The sequence below is a fragment of the Siniperca chuatsi genome, linkage group LG18, assembly GCF_020085105.1.
Source record: "Siniperca chuatsi isolate FFG_IHB_CAS linkage group LG18, ASM2008510v1, whole genome shotgun sequence".
NCBI lineage: Eukaryota > Metazoa > Chordata > Actinopteri > Centrarchiformes > Sinipercidae > Siniperca > Siniperca chuatsi.
The window spans coordinates 20688555-20704710 of NC_058059.1; the positions used below are offsets into that span (position 1 = coordinate 20688555).

Consider the following 16156-nt stretch of genomic DNA (forward strand, 5'->3'; position numbering starts at 1 on the left):
TAACATTTTATATTCCACCTTATAAGTAGGCAGGTAAAATAAGTGAAGCTAATGAGTAAATGGTTCATTTAAACCTGGTTTGGTGGATGTTCAAGGACAAATGGAATCCTTGAGGTTTTTATCAAATGGGCATTTCACTTTCCATGATGTTTTTGGCTGAATTTGGATCACTACTGATACTGATGCCACTTGTGCCAAACTGACACTGCACATAACACTGAGCATTTTAACTCTGTTACTGCTGACTTCATCATCAGTCTCAACTACCAATGTCTAGTGAAACCCACTTACCTCACATGTTGAGAAGCTATAAAAAATTGGCCTTAATTTGTTGTTTGATCGCTACATCTGTTATTTTGATTAGGCTAAGCCAAAAAGATTTTAAAATGTTTGAGGTAATGTTGAGTATTGAGGAAAGTGCTGTGGACACTAGGTGGTTAAACATTATGCGTTATGTAACAGTGAGAATGTAGGCCCACAGACTGCACACTGGTCAGATGTTGTTTAGGGGAGGGGTCTCCGGTATAAAAGTCTGGCGACAATCAACCTGTTTCTCACAGTTTGGTCATGATGGCGAAGCTGGGGATTTTGGTAGCTGTCGCCGTGTTTCTGGAGACGGTCTCTGCGGCCACTGTAAGTGTCACAAAAATTTTATTTTAGTGTATCTAAAGAACCGTGTGTTCAAGCTCTCTGTTCAGTATCTGTAAAATAGCGTTCAGTATGTAAAGAAATGTTAGAATTTTTGCACCGACAGACTTCCTGAAATTCAGCTACTATTCTTAATTAAGAAAGTATGATTATTTGTTTATTTTTGAGTATCACTGATAGATATATTGTACTGGAACACAAGTCTTCATATGTCTGTGTCACAACATATTTCAACCTGTTCTCATTCCCAGGTCGTCAAATACCGACGTTTTGTCACGCCCCTTGGTGTCCCATACAGACGCACAAGGTACCCTTTATTGTCTGTATGAGAAGCACCGGGGTTTCAATTAACTCCAATGTAAAACCATCCGTGGCAATATTAGACGCTCAGAGGAACTGCTCTGGCCGTCCATTCACGCCAATATTAACCTATAAGCACTATAAGATGCTGTGAGCATCAGTCCCATTGGAGAACCGAGGACCTGCCGCCCGGAAATATTTTCCTCATTGTTAATTCCCATGTTAAGGTTTTCCTTCAATGATATCCTCAACATTTCTCAACACAAAAACACGAAAGTGTCCTTGATAATTCAACAATAAGATAATGTTAATGTTACAGCCATCAGTTTTATTGATTCCTCCTTCGATTAGGAGAAATAAAGTTATTTTTTTGGCAGTTTTGGATAGCGGAAGTTTTGGATAGCGGAAGGCTAGGCCATGATCCTTAGCCATCGCTGCAAGAGGAATCCAGCTCACCGCTAAGTCTGCTGGAAAATGTTTAAATTACTTAATAAAGTACTTATTGTACAATGAATTTACAGTCAATCAGCCAGACATAGTGTGCCATATAGGTTTTTACATAGGCGTTTTTGGCTTGAAATGCTCCTAGATCCAGGGGAAAGCTTTTTTCTCTCTTCCCATTGGCTGTTTTTGCTGTCAGTCATTGACGTAATGCGGAAGCTGTAGGTGTTCGACTCCTGTTTTGGCTAAAATATCTTAAATAAACCAACATTTTAACTTTTTCTTAACATAGATTATCTAGATACAGTGTAATTACTAATTTGGCTGTACTAGATATTTGATATATTTAATAGATATATATTTTTACGATGGTATTTACAACACTACTTGGAAAACCGGAAAAACTACAACTGCGATGCTGATTTGTATCAAGCTGCATGGTGGGCCTCTAGGGAACTGTAGTTTTCAGGAAATATTAGTGTTTTTCAAAGGATTGGAAGTTGTAAATACTGAATTGAGAGTACACTGGGGAGTTTAAGGGGATGGTAAACACATTTGTTTAATCAGATTTTAAATATGTAATTGTTAAATGGGTGAAAATAAATTTTAACCATGTTTATTATCCCGTGCAATGAATTATATCTATTTATATATTAGTCTCTATACATATCCACATATAAATATATATATATAATTTAAATTATACTTAGGCTGAATTAAATATTGCTGTATCCTGTGCAATCAAATCTTTGTGCAATTCATCCATCTCTCAAGGCTATGTGTCTATATATATATATTTATATATTTATATATATATATATATATATATATATATATATATATATATATATATATATATATATATATATATATATATAGTATAATGCTACACACCATGTGTATATTATAATGTCTGTGCAAGTATTCTGTGCAATTATCCATCACATATATCTGTATAAATGATAGGTGTATATAGTGTTTATAGCTCTTATTTTCCATTCTCTATTTCTATTTTATTTCTATTTTGTATCTATCAACCTTTTTCCTGTACATGTTGAATCTTGAGCTGCTGTAAAAAGCAAATCTTATTTGATGGCACCCCCAGTTGTTGACTATACTCACATGCTATCTGAAGTCAAGAGCTCTCTATAACAGTTGGTCCCATGTCTGTAGCCTCTTTAGTTGCTGGATTATAAGCCTTCAAACATGCACCAAGGTCAAGGTTCAAAGGTCAGTATCTCAAAGCAGGAGCCATGAAGAATCTTCATACTGACATATCTCACTCTCCAGGTCAATGTATCTGGTTTAGCTCTATGCCAAAAGTTTTAATTTTCTCATTTCATGGACACAAGCCATCCCAGGCGTAGTTTCAGAAAGCACTTTGAAGGCCCAATATATAAAATGAAGCTTTTTGTTTTTTTTCGCTTTTAGATGAATTTGTGACCAAAATGAGTCACCTTCAGAGATAATTGTACAATACTGCTGACAATCTAGGGCATTACTACAGGCTTGGAGGAAGGCCTGAAGTGCTTGGGTTATGGCTGAAAAGACCAACTCGTTCTCATTCACAGGTCATCAAATACTGAGGCATGCATAGGCTACTATTTACACAACCGTGAAGATTTTATGTATCTTTATGATTCTTTGTTTTGGGATTTTAATGTCAGCATGACATAGCCCATTCAATCAGAATCTGTTATATTAGCCAGTGCAAGCATACAAAGAATGTGTCTTGGCATTTGCTCCCAAAAAACGCAACACAGAAAAAGAATAATAGACAAATGTAAGGTAATAATAAACAAAGTAATATTAAAATTAAATTGACATTTTAAAATCGGTTTACAGAATGGAATATTAATAGTTTTGAAATGTGACATAAAACTTGAAATGAAATCTTGACTTTACAAAGGAAACATGGACTGTGCTATGGACAAAGAAATTAAGTGTATGAACTATATGAAGGTGACAACAGCAAAAATTAAATGTGACGTGCATAAATAATTAAATTATGTAACAGTGGAGGTTGAATGCACTGCACAATATAAGTTTGATGATATATATGAACATGACAAGTGCAGGGATTAAATGAGGGATGTAGAAGGTAAAGTCCAGTGTGATAACCCCTTCGTAAGAAAGGTGATTTCATGATTAAATATTTATAATATATATATTATATTTATAATATTTTTTTAAACAGAGATAGTGGTGTTTGGATTCAGGTTACGGCCAACCGGCAGAAGAAAGAAAGAAAGGAATGAAGCCCACTGACGGCAGACAGCCCAAAACAGGAGTCGAACACACCAGTGTCCATAGCAACCACCATAGCAACGATTTGAGACCTGAGAGAATCTTCATAATAACTAACAAAACTAAGGATACATTCACTGAACAAAGATTATGAAAATAAAATGCACATTTCTCGCTAGAAATGTTAGCAAAATGCATTTTAATGCAGGAACTATTTTAAAATACTGCATTTTCCACTGAGAATAAAAGAAATGTCCACCATTTTCGTTTTTCACAAAGGAAACTTGGCCGTCATGTGACGTGGATGCAGGCCAATAAAAAAGAATAGGACAAAAAAACGTTATTTCTCAGAATTGCAGGAGAAATCATTAAAACTGATGGCTGTAACATTGACCTATCTTATTGTTGAAAGGACACTTTTGTGTTTTTGTGTTGAGAAATGTTGAGGACATCATTGAAGGAAAACCTTAACATGGGAATTAACAGCGAGGAAAATACTTCCGGGCGTCAGGTCCTCGGTTCTCCAATGGGACTGATGCTAACAGCGTCTTATAGCACCGCGGTCAGGTTAATATTGGAGTGAATGACCGGCTAGAGCAGTGCCTCTGAGCGTCTAATATTGCTGCGGATGGTTTTACATTGGAGTTAATTGAAAGCCCGGTGCTTCTCATACAGACGATAAAGGGTACCTTGTGCGAGATGCCAAGGGGGGTGATAAAATGGCGGTATTTGACGACCTGGGAATGAGAACGGGTGCATATTTGTAACCTAAGCATGCCACATTTCATTGGTGTAGTTCCATGTGAAAAAAAAGATATATTTTTTTTTACCACATCAAGCTAATTTCTTGCATTTCTTTGTGCTTCATTTCTGTAGCTCGGTGTGGTGTACACAGAGGGAGGTATGGTGCAGGGACAGAACATTCGTCTAGGGTTCCGCCGTCATATGGATGTCTTCAAAGGGATCCCCTTTGCTGCCATCCCTGGAAGGTTTGAGAAACCAAAGAGTCACCCTGGGTGGGACGGTGGGTAGACTGATTGAACTTCTCACCTACTGGATTTTACATCTAGACCAATAACTACAAACTATAATTCACACCACAAAAATATATATGCGCCTTTAGCAATCATAGCCATAACTTCCGGCAGCCAATTCTGCCACCCCTTCTGTTTTAACTTTAATTGAATTTAGTGAAAAGGTTTTATCTTCTAGCTGTAGAGGTAAATGAGCATCAGGCCTATACTGTATAAATATACATAATTTATTCTGGTAATTTCCAAAAGTCTTACACTGCGTGAGTCTCTCTTCAGGTATTCTACAGGCCACTGAGTTCAGGAAGAGATGCCTTCAGGTGAACCTTATCATGACTGACACCAGAGGCAGTGAGGACTGTCTTTACCTCAACATCTGGGTTCCTCATGGCCGCTCAGGTAAAGACTGAGAGAAGCCCACAGAATGTCATCCATGCTAGATCTACACTACAACTGGTTTCAATTGTCTTTGCTCTCTAGTGTCCACTGATATGCCAGTCATGGTCTGGATCTACGGAGGAGGCTTCCTTGCAGGAGGCTCGATGGGTGCTAACTTCCTGGACAACTATCTGTACAGCGGGCAGGAGATTGCAGACAGAGGAAATGTTATTGTGGTGACGCTGGGATACCGTGTAGGGACTCTGGGCTTCTTGAGCACTGGAGACTCTAGCTTACCTGGTAGGTGCCAGTTTATTTTTTCACAACAGTAACAGAATTGTACAGAGCCTGGAAGATGTTGGCCTACCCACAAATTTTATAAATTGTTTCATTAAATTACTAATTCCTGCCGTGATTGAGTGAAAAGTTTGATCTTCGTCAGGAAACTATGGTCTGTGGGACCAGCACGCCGCCATCGCCTGGGTGCACAGGAACATCCGCTCATTTGGAGGAGACCCTGACAAGATCACCGTTTTTGGAGAGTCTGCAGGTGGAGCTAGTGTCAGCTTCCAGGTGAGAGGCTTTTTCTGGGTGTCTAGCTCATTGTGTGAGCGGCGGATGGCCGCCCACCATTAAGACTGGTTCTGCTCGAGGTTTCTGCCTCTTAAAGGAAGTTTTTCCTTGCCACTGTCGCCAAATGCTTGCTCATGGTGGGATTTGTTGGGTCTCTGTAATTAATATTATAAAGAGTATGGTCTAGACCTGCTCTATAGGAAAAGTGCAATGAGATAACTTTGGTTATGAATTGGCGCTATATAAATAAAATTGAATTGAATTGATAGACAGATGATAGATATGAAATTAAATAAAATGCACAATTTGTAAATATGAATCTAACTTAATTTAAAAAACATATTGAAATGTGTCTTATGTCTTTTTACTGTCTGTCTGCCCACAGACTCTCACTCCCCACAACAAAGGGCTGTTCAAGAGAGCCATCTCGCAGAGCGGTGTTGCCCTTTGCCCCTGGGCCGTCAACAAGAACCCCCGCAGGTTCGCTGAGGAGGTACATAACAGCTTGTCTGACATGTTTTATTTCTTCTCTGGAACTTTTAACACTTTTTTATTTAAATAGTTAACCGGAATTTAAAAGGTGTACATATAACTTTAGGACTGAGAAACAAATAAAGATGATTTGAATCCCCTCCCCAGGTTGCTCTGAAGGTCAACTGCCCCACCGATCAAACTATGGCTGCGTGTTTGAAGATGACTGATCCTGCGCTCCTAACGCTGGCTGGCTCTCTCAGTCTGTCCAGTTCACCCGATCGTAAGGACTGCACTCCACACAGCCTAGTTTACATTTTCATTTTAGACATCGCTTTCTACCAGAACAATGCACAGTGAAGTAAGCTTTTAAGCCTTGATTAATAACCAAAGGAAAAAGGACTAGCGGTGTATTACATCTGTTAAACACCTGCCAGAAAAGTATCAAAGAAGCTATTTTACCACATTCCAGCTCCCCAGATCAACAATCCCGGCTACTGTACCTTAACTACTTCGCCTCTCTGTATGGCGTGTACAGTCTGTGTTTTGGGTGTAAGACGATGCAGCGGTAGGCAACGCAGCCAGTAAGTGTTTCCTTCCACCAGTTTTTTTCCGCATTTGGAAAAAAAACCCAAAATATTGCAAAAACGTTGCGATATTGATGCCACTTGTGCCAAACTGACACTGCACATAACACTGAGCATTTTAACTCTGTTACTGCTGACTTCATCATCAGTCTCAACTACCAATGTCTGGTGAAACCCACTTACCTCACATGTTGAGAAGCTATAAAAATTGGCCTTAATTTGCAGCTGTACAGTGCAATGGAAACAGACTAAGTGAATTAGTCGTAGATGAAGCATGTGACTTAAACCACTGAAGCTTTCGCTCCAGTGGAGACACGAAAAAGTCATCTTGTTTCGCCCTCAAATTCTGCAACGGTTTAATGGCACCCGACTGGAGAATTAGTGTCACTATATATTTATTATATTTATCTTGATGCACCCAAATGTTCACATAACATAATTAACATTATTTGGATGGAAATGCGCATTAATTCGCATTCTGTTTTGCTGATTATCTGGAAATTTGCGCTAAATTTGGATTGCTAGTGAGTGTTGCTCTTAAGGGTCCTCACAAACCAAGCTGACCTCAAAGAGCTAGTGACCTCACACTGCCTAATGTCTTCTAAAATGTGTACTTGAACACACAGCAAAGACTACACCCAATGGGACTGACCACAAACATGTGTGTAACTTCTTTAGTGCACATTGGTGGACATTGCTGCCACAGTGTCAAATTTCAACTGCTACACATACTGTAGTGACTTTTTAATATGTTTTATTCAAACTAGCAACTTGCAAGAGGTTGATTGGTGCTTCCATTCCTTTCATATTAAGAGTTTAATTTTATGCATGTCTGTAAAACATACATTACTTTCAGGTCTTCACAGGCCAACAGCAGATCTAGCAAATAGCAAATTAGAATGCTAGTTATGTATAAAACATACAGATAGTACTGTATATAGTAAGTGTCTGATTGTATCTGCCTTTGTCAGACCCCCTCGTATACAACCTGGCCCTGTCTCCTGTGATCGACGGCGACTTCCTGCCGGATGAGCCTTACAACTTGTTCCACAATGCGGCTGACATCGACTACATCGCTGGAGTCAACGACATGGACGGACACCTCTTCACTGGTTTAGATGTTCCCTCAATCAACTCCCCACTGGTGGACACCGCTATGTGAGTTCAAACCATTTGATCACGGTGGGAAACATTGACAATTCTGCAACAGATCTACCTAGAGCAACAACTTTTCTGAGAACAGTGGTGGTATTACCTATTTTGCAGGCAGAAAAGTGTTTTATCAGAACTAATTTTCAAACCTTCTCTTCCTTATTCCAGCGAGGATATGAAGAGGCTCCTGGCTGCATACACTAAGGAGAAGGGCAAGGCTGGTTTGGATAACGCGTACTCCACATACACCTCAACTTGGGGATCAAATCCCAGCAGGGAGATGGTCAAGAAAACCGTTGTGGAGATTGGAACAGACTACATCTTCCTGGTTCCTACTCAGACTGCCCTCTACCTTCATGCTGCCAACGCCACGTGAGAATGAGATCTTGATATACAGATGTCACTGTCAGTTCATTTCTAAGCCCTTTTGTTCCACACCTTGCTTTAGATGGTGGGGAATAAAACAAGGGCATACGTTTTCTTTAGCTTAAAGGGTGGCCATTGTAGTACGCTAGGAAAATCTATTTAAAGAGGCTTTAAATTTGCTTGGGGTTAATCCATCACAGGAAAAACATTTTATTATTATTTAATATATTAAATATATATATTTAACAAAGTAAGAAGTTCCTATTATTTCCTTGTGGGTTTTTAATCTTTAGTGTGGCACATTGGCTGTCTTTTAAGACAGCGGTAGAGGTAGAGCGGTTCATCCATTAATCAGCGATTCGAACCCCAGCTCCCCCCAGCTCACATGTCAAAGTGTCCTTGGGCATACTAATACTGAACACCAAATTGCTGTGTGTGATTGGTGTGAGAGTGTGTGTGAATGTGCATTAGTTATTAGACCCCTCTTTGGTGTAGTCATTGTCACATCCCTATTTTTTCCTTGTCTCACTAAAGAACTGGCCGGACCTACTCCTACTTCTTCTCTCAGCCCAGCCGTATGGGCGGTATTGGCAGGCCCTACCCCAGCTGGATGGGAGCCGACCACGCTGATGACCTGCAGTACGTGTTCGGAAAGCCTTTCACCACACCACTGGGGTACTGGCCTAGCCATCGCAGCGTCTCCCGCTACATGATCGCTTACTGGACCAACTTCGCCAGAACTGGGTATAATTCTGCAGAGACAACACATAGGGACATCACAGAAATTAAACAAACCTGAATCAGACACTGAAATAGAAAACTAAATTCAATTCACCAATTCAGATGCCCTCTTTTCTGGTTATGTCCACAGAGACCCCAACAAAGGAGAGATGAACGTGCCCGTTACCTGGCCTAGATTCACCAGCACTGAACACCATTTCCTGGAGATAAATTCTAAAATGGACAAAAGCTATGTTAGACAGAAGATGAGGCTCCGTTACGTGCATTTCTGGACCGACATCCTACCCAACCTTCCCATAAACAATTCAGAATAAAGAGCTTGTGCAATCACATGTGCACCTGCAGTGTCGACCTACAGACCATGAGTATCAAAATCAGTATTGGTCTATGAAAAAATAAAGTGATGACAAATACAAATGATATTTTCTTGGTTTTATTTTATTATGTGTGCGCCTCTTTAAATGTACAATATGTGGTGCTAAACAGATTCACTTTGCATGTATGGCACCTGAGTTTTGGGTTTGTTTAATTGTTTTTGGCTCAGCAATGTTCACAGATGCTACTGCTGAATAATATTCTGGCATTGAGCTTATTTATGTACAAAACATTATCAGTGGTGGAGAAGTGTGTGTTAACTTCGTAATGCAAAATAAACAAAATCAAAACAGTCAAAAATATGATATTGATGTATTTTATTAGCTTGATATTCAGCCTGCTCAACCATTTTGTTACCAGTCCATCTGCGTTAGCAAGCGTACAGTCTAATTTAAGCAAGTTTACATATGATGACAGTTGATTTTAAGGCAATTTGTTTATTAAATACATGTCAACATGTGCCATAATACAGGAAAATAAGACGAGGCAGAGGTGAGGATTTCCAAAAGTCCATTATTTTCCTGTATCAGTACACGAAAGAGGTGAACAGTTTCAAACAAGGCTTTCAGAGGCTATTATCACTGTAATGACATGAGCATGCCAAAGAAACAGAGAGAAGCTTTGTTTAATTAACCCAAGACAAATAATTGAGACAATCTAGAAGATTAAATGACGACTGCCTGTTGAACCTAGCTAGCTTAAGTGACAGGGCTATGGCTAACGATGGCAAGCTGTGATGGCACTGACATGCTGCATAGCTAAATAAGCTAACTTATTAGCCACCGTTTGTCCAGCTCCCACCCTGAGTTGGCTATTTTCTCCTGTTACTCTTATTTTCATGAGGAACAGGAATTTAACTAAACATTAGTTTTGATATATGAGGTAAAATTAGTAGGTTGGGACGGCCAGCAAACACAGCAAAAACTTCTTCAAGACGTTTGCGTTGTTTTGTATTTAAGGGGGTAGCTAGCAGTTTTAGAAACCTTGACCGCAACCAGCTCACTAATATCACCAACTATAGTCCTGCCACAAAAGTGTCTGATGGGCTTGTTTTTTTTCTTTTACACTTGAAATACTAGAGCAAGTCATTTGCTTAAAGGAGGAAAACATTTGCAGATTTTGGTGACCTCTACCCTTTCGTCTTATACCAGCTGTGGAGTTATAAGGCCTTGGCATTAGTGTGATACTGAATCCAAATACAATAATCTGCAAAGGTTAATTAAAGTGAAGAAATGCAATTTATACAAAGTACAATGTAATTTATTTATCAGTATACAACACAAGGTTGTACAACGAAATTAAGTTAGTAGTCCCTTCACACCTGCCAACATTTAGGTTTCAAAATACGGGAGTTTGTTTGACAACAGCTAACGTAATTTAGCTGGCCCGTCTATGGGGCGTTTTTTGTGCCAGGAATGATATGAATGAGGATAACTTAGCTGTCTAACGTACGTTCGTTCCGTGCGTGTTGAAATATCCATTCGATTCTATTGGAATTTGATGGAGAAACTGACGGTGCGTGTGACGTCATGACGTAGCAGCGACGGCGGCGACGTACCATAGGTCATCACTATGCACACGGCGGGTGTAGCGGCGATGTGTCTACTAATTTGTAATTTTTTACTTTGCTCATGGATATCGTACGTGAGGATAAGTGCGTTGAAAACGTACGTACGTGTGCATGTGAGGATAAATGCATGTATAACGTACGTGCGTGTGTACGTGAGGATAAGTGCGTGGATAATCTACGCGTGGACGTACGTTTTTAGTTTCCATGGTTATTACTAGAGCCAGTTCATATCTATCAACTAACATAACTATACTGTTGCTAGCCTTCCACACTGCCTACTAGCTAGCCATCAATTGTAATCCATTCTCCATACCTCCAATCTAATTTTAATGAGTGTGTAGAATCAGTGTCTTATTCAAAACTGTTTCATAAATCTCTATGATGGTATACAATCTATTGCAGCAGCTTGTTTATGCCATTAGCAGACAGCCAACATTAGCTAGGTTTGGTTGGTTGGGTAAATGTCAGCTTGTTAGCCTCTAACAATTCAAATCTAATAAGAATTACTCCAGAACAAATAATGACCATGTTGACATTCAGTCAGTAACAATGGTTGGCTGTATGTACAGTAGGTTGCCAAGTAGCACAATCGTGCATACTAAGTAGCATGCCTCAGTGGTGACTAAGAAATGGAACAGCATGCTTTCATTCTAGCTACCTTTTTCATACTTGGGCTTGCTTAGATTGGAGTTTGGATTACAGATAATGAAAAGGAAAAAGGCAGTGTAGTCTGAAGTTAAAATGGGGAGACTAAGAGTCGTAATGTCAAAATAATGGTGTTACCAAGAAAGAACTCTGTCTAGTCATTAAGTCTAGCCTATACCTATTAAGTCACCCTGCGAGCTGTATGCATCATATTTTTTTATTTCACGAATTGCATATTTACACACACAAATGGATCACTTCATATTATTGTATAGCAAGATAGTCAGTCATTACTCTAAAATGAAGCCTTATCTGGTTACCTATTATGCAATGAAATCTCTCTGCTGTGTCTGTTGAAAAGAATCAGGTAATTTACTTTACACATTATGTTGTTTTTACAGAGTTAGGCGCCTGAGCAACTCAGCAAGTGGAGTAATGGCAACCCCGTTATTCACTTAGGGAGAGCAAACGTATGGTTTTGCTACCCCACTTTTTGTCTTTTTAAAAATAAGCTTATCATCATACAGTCCCCGCAATTAGGTGATTATAGTTAAGCAGCCTATATCAATGATCGTTTTACTATTTTCAGCAACTGACAGCAACAATTATTAAAAAAAATCACACATTTTTGGACCACAGGAATCTGAATGTTTACAAAGTTAAGAAATATAACTGCAATCATGGACTGAAAATAGAACACAGGAAAATGCTAGCGTATGTTGAATGAACCTGCATGGCCCACTGACTCTAGCCAAACTTTAAATTAGCTAGAAGTAGGATTGTCATGTCAAAATGCAGAAGTGATTTGCGATTGGATGGATTCAGCTGTGGAGATGGGACGCTTGCGAAGGAGACAAGTCGGCTCTTTAAAGTGTAACATGGCTATTAATATTTGGCATTAGCCCTGTTGATTTTATTATTTGGGATGTAGTGGAGGGTAAACGCACATAAACGCAGTTTACCCACCTTTTTCAAATGCAACAGAGGGTTTACTCACCTTTTTATGAGTTTACCATTACCTAACATTGGACAGTTTAGCCAGCAGACATTTATAGTTTAGCCACCTTTTATTTTACCACTACATCCCCTCTGTGATGACTGACCCAGAATAGTGTTTCCCAAACCTCTTTTTGAGAACCACCCCATGTTCAGCATGTTCTCCATCCATCATGCAGTCACAGTCAACAAATCTCATAATGTGTATTATTCATCTAACTGTAAGATTGAGTAGGGACTATGCATAATTAGGATTATTTTCTGCTTTTGAAATGATCCTTTATTGTTACCATAAGTCAGGTTAGGTGTGGAAATGCAGGAAATTTGTTTAAATTAAAAAAAAAAATTTTGGTGGAGGAACAACAGACCCCCCTGCCAATTATGTATCTTTACAAGTTTGCTCCCCCACTTTAAAACATAACTAGGAGCCCATGGGTACAGATAAATGGGTTTCACAACCCAAGTGCGAACCAGTGTGTTGGACAGATTGTCTCTGTATGAATGTACTTAAAAAAGAGTTGCAGACTCTTAAGACTGTTAAGTTTAGGAAGGACATGTAGGAACTATTTTCTTTCTATTCTATTTTCTTTCACCATAAGCCAAGTGCCATCTAGTTATATTATTCGAGAGAAGGCAGACCACTCTACGGCCGATATCTCCAAAATTCGGCAACTCACACCAAAACAATCTAGATGGATAAATAGCACTGCAGGTAAGAGGAAAAATCTGTATTTTTGATTTTGGGGTGAACTGTCCCTTTAACCTTGATTCGGTTGGCATTTGTCGCAGTTTACACCAGGCTGATTCCTATCATAGGTTTAGAGGTCAAATCATGGTCAGTTGGACCACAGGGTGACAGTATGGGTGTGAAGGTTGTATAACACAAGGAAAAAGCTATATTTATCATTCTCCTGCAGGGGGGTCTCGTGAATATAAGCACCTGCAGGCATTCGCTGGTTTCTGGACAGCCATGGAGAAACTGAAGATTGTGTTTGCTGTTGTCTTGTTTTTGGGAAGGTCCTCAGCAGCCTCTGTAAGTCTGTAAGAATTTTAACTCATTAGAATTTGCAAACTTGTCAACCAAAAGCATACGCGATTTGCATGGAGTAATTAATCTGCTCTTTGTGATTTGAAGATAAAAATGTAATCTATGTTACTGTAGGAATGTGATAATAATAAAAATGGTGTCTGCCTTCATGAGTGTACTTCATCCCTGTCAACTTTGTGTGATTGCAAATTATCAGCTGCTCAAACACACATTTACGGTTTAACTTTAGTACAGAGAAGGAAATTCTAACAATGTTACATAAATGCAATTTCTCAAAAGCGTATTCTGCCTATAGTTACCATCTACAAATTACAAAGAGTTTATTAACACTGTATATGCATCAAGGGGAAAAACAGGTTAAAGGATAGGTCCACATTCAAGTCTGTCTAACCCTCAATATACGATACACACAATCTGCACTATTATGTTAATATATTTTTTAGAATGTCACAATTTACTGTATTATTTACTTTACTGTTTTATACTGTTATTGAAGGTGAAAGCTCTTGTTTGACTGTGTCTCTAGCTGGGCGTGGTACAAACAGAAGGGGGCGATGTTCAGGGACAAAATATCCCCCTCGGTCTTTTCTGCTCCGTGGAAACCTGGGCTTCCTCAGTACAAGGGACTCTCGCTTACCTGGTAAGGGCAGTTAATGGGAATTGGCTGTAACAGCAGAAATCCTGTACATCTGCCTACATTGTGTTCTTTGCATTCAGTTACTCGAATAAAGTGGGGGTAGTATTTAAAACCAGCCTGGATGCCCGTGTGTCAGCAGACTTGTTGGCTGTGTTGATGTGCTTTCGACTCAAAATGTGTCACCACGACAGGAAACTACGGTCTGTGGGACCAGCATGCTTCCATCGCCTGGGTGCACAGGAACATCCGCTCGTTTGGAGGAGTCCCTGACAACGTCGCCATCTTTGGAGAGTCTGCAGGTGGAGCTAGTGTCAGCTTCCAGGTGAGAGGCTTTAGTAGAAACACTGTACCACCTTCTAATTAGACGTGGGGGTTTGTAAGTTGCAACTTAGGGCTTTATTAATGGTTGATAAATGACTTAATGATTTAAAAGTAAGCAATAATGCTAATAAATGTAATAATGTGCTCATACTTTTGCATAAACTGCTGTGTGTATAGTAAATCTAGGTGGCTTTCATTACCTAAGAAGTTATAAAATGAAAGCTTGAAGTGGCTCTGAAGCCAAATAGTACTATCAGCAAGAAGGAAAACTTTGTTCCTTTTAAACCTGATTTCTGTGTACAATGATATGTACAATGTTGTGTTCATTGTTGTGCGTAACTGCAGCAGCCTGTTCCACCATCATTCACTGACATTTTCCGTTATCCGGGGAAGACTGAAGCACTTAATTAAGAATTTGGCTGAGACCAGTTTTATTTTCCTTCTCTCTGCTACTGTGGAGCTTAGGTCGTGCCACTGCAGTTTAACAGTTTATAACTTAATGTCAGTCAGCCAGAATGACTTTAAAGAAGTGAAATATATTAAATAATTAAATTTTATATTTTTTTACAGAGGAACACCCTAAAAGTCAATATCAGTAGAATATCTTGTTTGCCTAAATACAGTAGAAGGCATTCTGCCATTCTACTTAAAACAAGCTTTATTATCGTGTGCTCAGCTCGGCTGCCCCATTGATGACAGGATGGTGGCCTGTCTGAAATCAACTGATGCTGGGACTCTCACCATGGCCGCTCCCCACATCACACAAGGCTCCCCAGATTTTGAGTGTTATTTTCTGCCAATGGAGCAATACATCCAAAGATCTAAGTACTTTATTTAGATTACATAACAGGCAATCAACATTCACAAATGATGTTGTAAACTGTGGATATGGTCAAATTCTGAAAATAGAAATCTGTTGCATCCACAAATTGATGACATCATTGTTGAGTAAAATGATTTGTTTGCAGTTAGATGTAAGGTGCCTCTCTTGTGGCATTTGGTGATAATCCTACAATTCATCAAAAAGAGCAAAATCAATTTATCACAGTGGTTTTCAAAACTGAGCTAAAACATGCAAGCTAACAATACCATATAAATATGCGCATGCTATAAGATGCCACCTCAATAATTCTGTGTCAATTTATCTCAGATCCCTGGTGTGAAAAACCTGCTTCTGTCTCCTGTTGTTGATGGAGACTTCCTCCCTGATCAGCCTGGCAACTTGTTCCACAACGCTGCTGAAATTGACTATCTTGCAGGTGTTAATGACGTGGATGGACACCTCTTCACCTCGCAGGACATTCCTTCCATTGGTAACGAGAATGAAGGTTGAAAGTTAAACCGTAAAAGCATGAGAAGAAATGTGGAGGCCAAAGTCCTTTCATTAACAGAGCTCTGTACCTTATTTTCACTGCAGAGACGATTTAAAGAGGCTCCTTGCTGCTTATACCAAATAGAAGGGGCAAGCTGGTTTGGAGACTGCCTTTTCTGAATACTCATCCAAATGGGGATCAACACCCAGCCAGAACACCATTAAGAGAACTGCTGTGGACATTGGGACTGACTACATCTTCCTGCTTCCTATACAGACTGCCATCTACCTGCATGCTGCTAACGCCACGTGAGGCC

The 16156-nt window shown here is 39.4% G+C and overlaps 2 protein-coding genes across 2 annotated transcripts; both read left to right on the forward strand.

Annotated features, from left to right (window-relative positions):
• The first annotated feature begins 491 nt into the window (after positions 1 to 491).
• cel.2 (carboxyl ester lipase, tandem duplicate 2) lies at positions 492 to 9352 on the forward strand. Its single transcript, XM_044174200.1, has 11 exons — positions 492 to 633; positions 4513 to 4660; positions 4947 to 5066; positions 5148 to 5345; positions 5488 to 5618; positions 6004 to 6111; positions 6258 to 6372; positions 7648 to 7834; positions 7997 to 8200; positions 8729 to 8938; positions 9066 to 9352. The coding sequence occupies exons 1-11, from the start codon at positions 568 to 570 to the stop codon at positions 9247 to 9249; spliced, it is 1671 nt and encodes a 556-aa protein (XP_044030135.1). The 5' UTR covers positions 492 to 567; the 3' UTR covers positions 9250 to 9352.
• Positions 9353 to 12952: 3600 nt separating this feature from the next.
• LOC122866013 (bile salt-activated lipase-like) lies at positions 12953 to 16148 on the forward strand. The gene is made up of 6 exons (XM_044175113.1): positions 12953 to 12956; positions 13459 to 13554; positions 14096 to 14209; positions 14398 to 14528; positions 15678 to 15840; positions 15945 to 16148. The coding sequence occupies exons 1-6, from the start codon at positions 12953 to 12955 to the stop codon at positions 15953 to 15955; spliced, it is 519 nt and encodes a 172-aa protein (XP_044031048.1). The 3' UTR covers positions 15956 to 16148.
• The last annotated feature ends 8 nt before the right edge of the window (positions 16149 to 16156 follow it).

What these genes read in the sequence shown, in the direction of transcription:
- cel.2 (XM_044174200.1), top strand. Translation starts at nt 568, where the DNA reads ATGATGGCGAAGCTGGGGATTTTGGTAGCTGTCGCCGTGTTTCTGGAG. An exon ending in TGGAGACTCTAGCTTACCTG is followed by an intron (nt 5,346 to 5,487) that starts GTAGGTGCCAGT and finishes GATCTTCGTCAG; the next exon opens with GAAACTATGGTCTGTGGGAC. An exon ending in CCACTGGTGGACACCGCTAT is followed by an intron (nt 7,835 to 7,996) that starts GTGAGTTCAAAC and finishes TCCTTATTCCAG; the next exon opens with CGAGGATATGAAGAGGCTCC.
- LOC122866013 (XM_044175113.1), top strand. An exon ending in GAAGGTCCTCAGCAGCCTCT is followed by an intron (nt 13,555 to 14,095) that starts GTAAGTCTGTAA and finishes CTGTGTCTCTAG; the next exon opens with CTGGGCGTGGTACAAACAGA. An exon ending in GAGCTAGTGTCAGCTTCCAG is followed by an intron (nt 14,529 to 15,677) that starts GTGAGAGGCTTT and finishes AATTTATCTCAG; the next exon opens with ATCCCTGGTGTGAAAAACCT.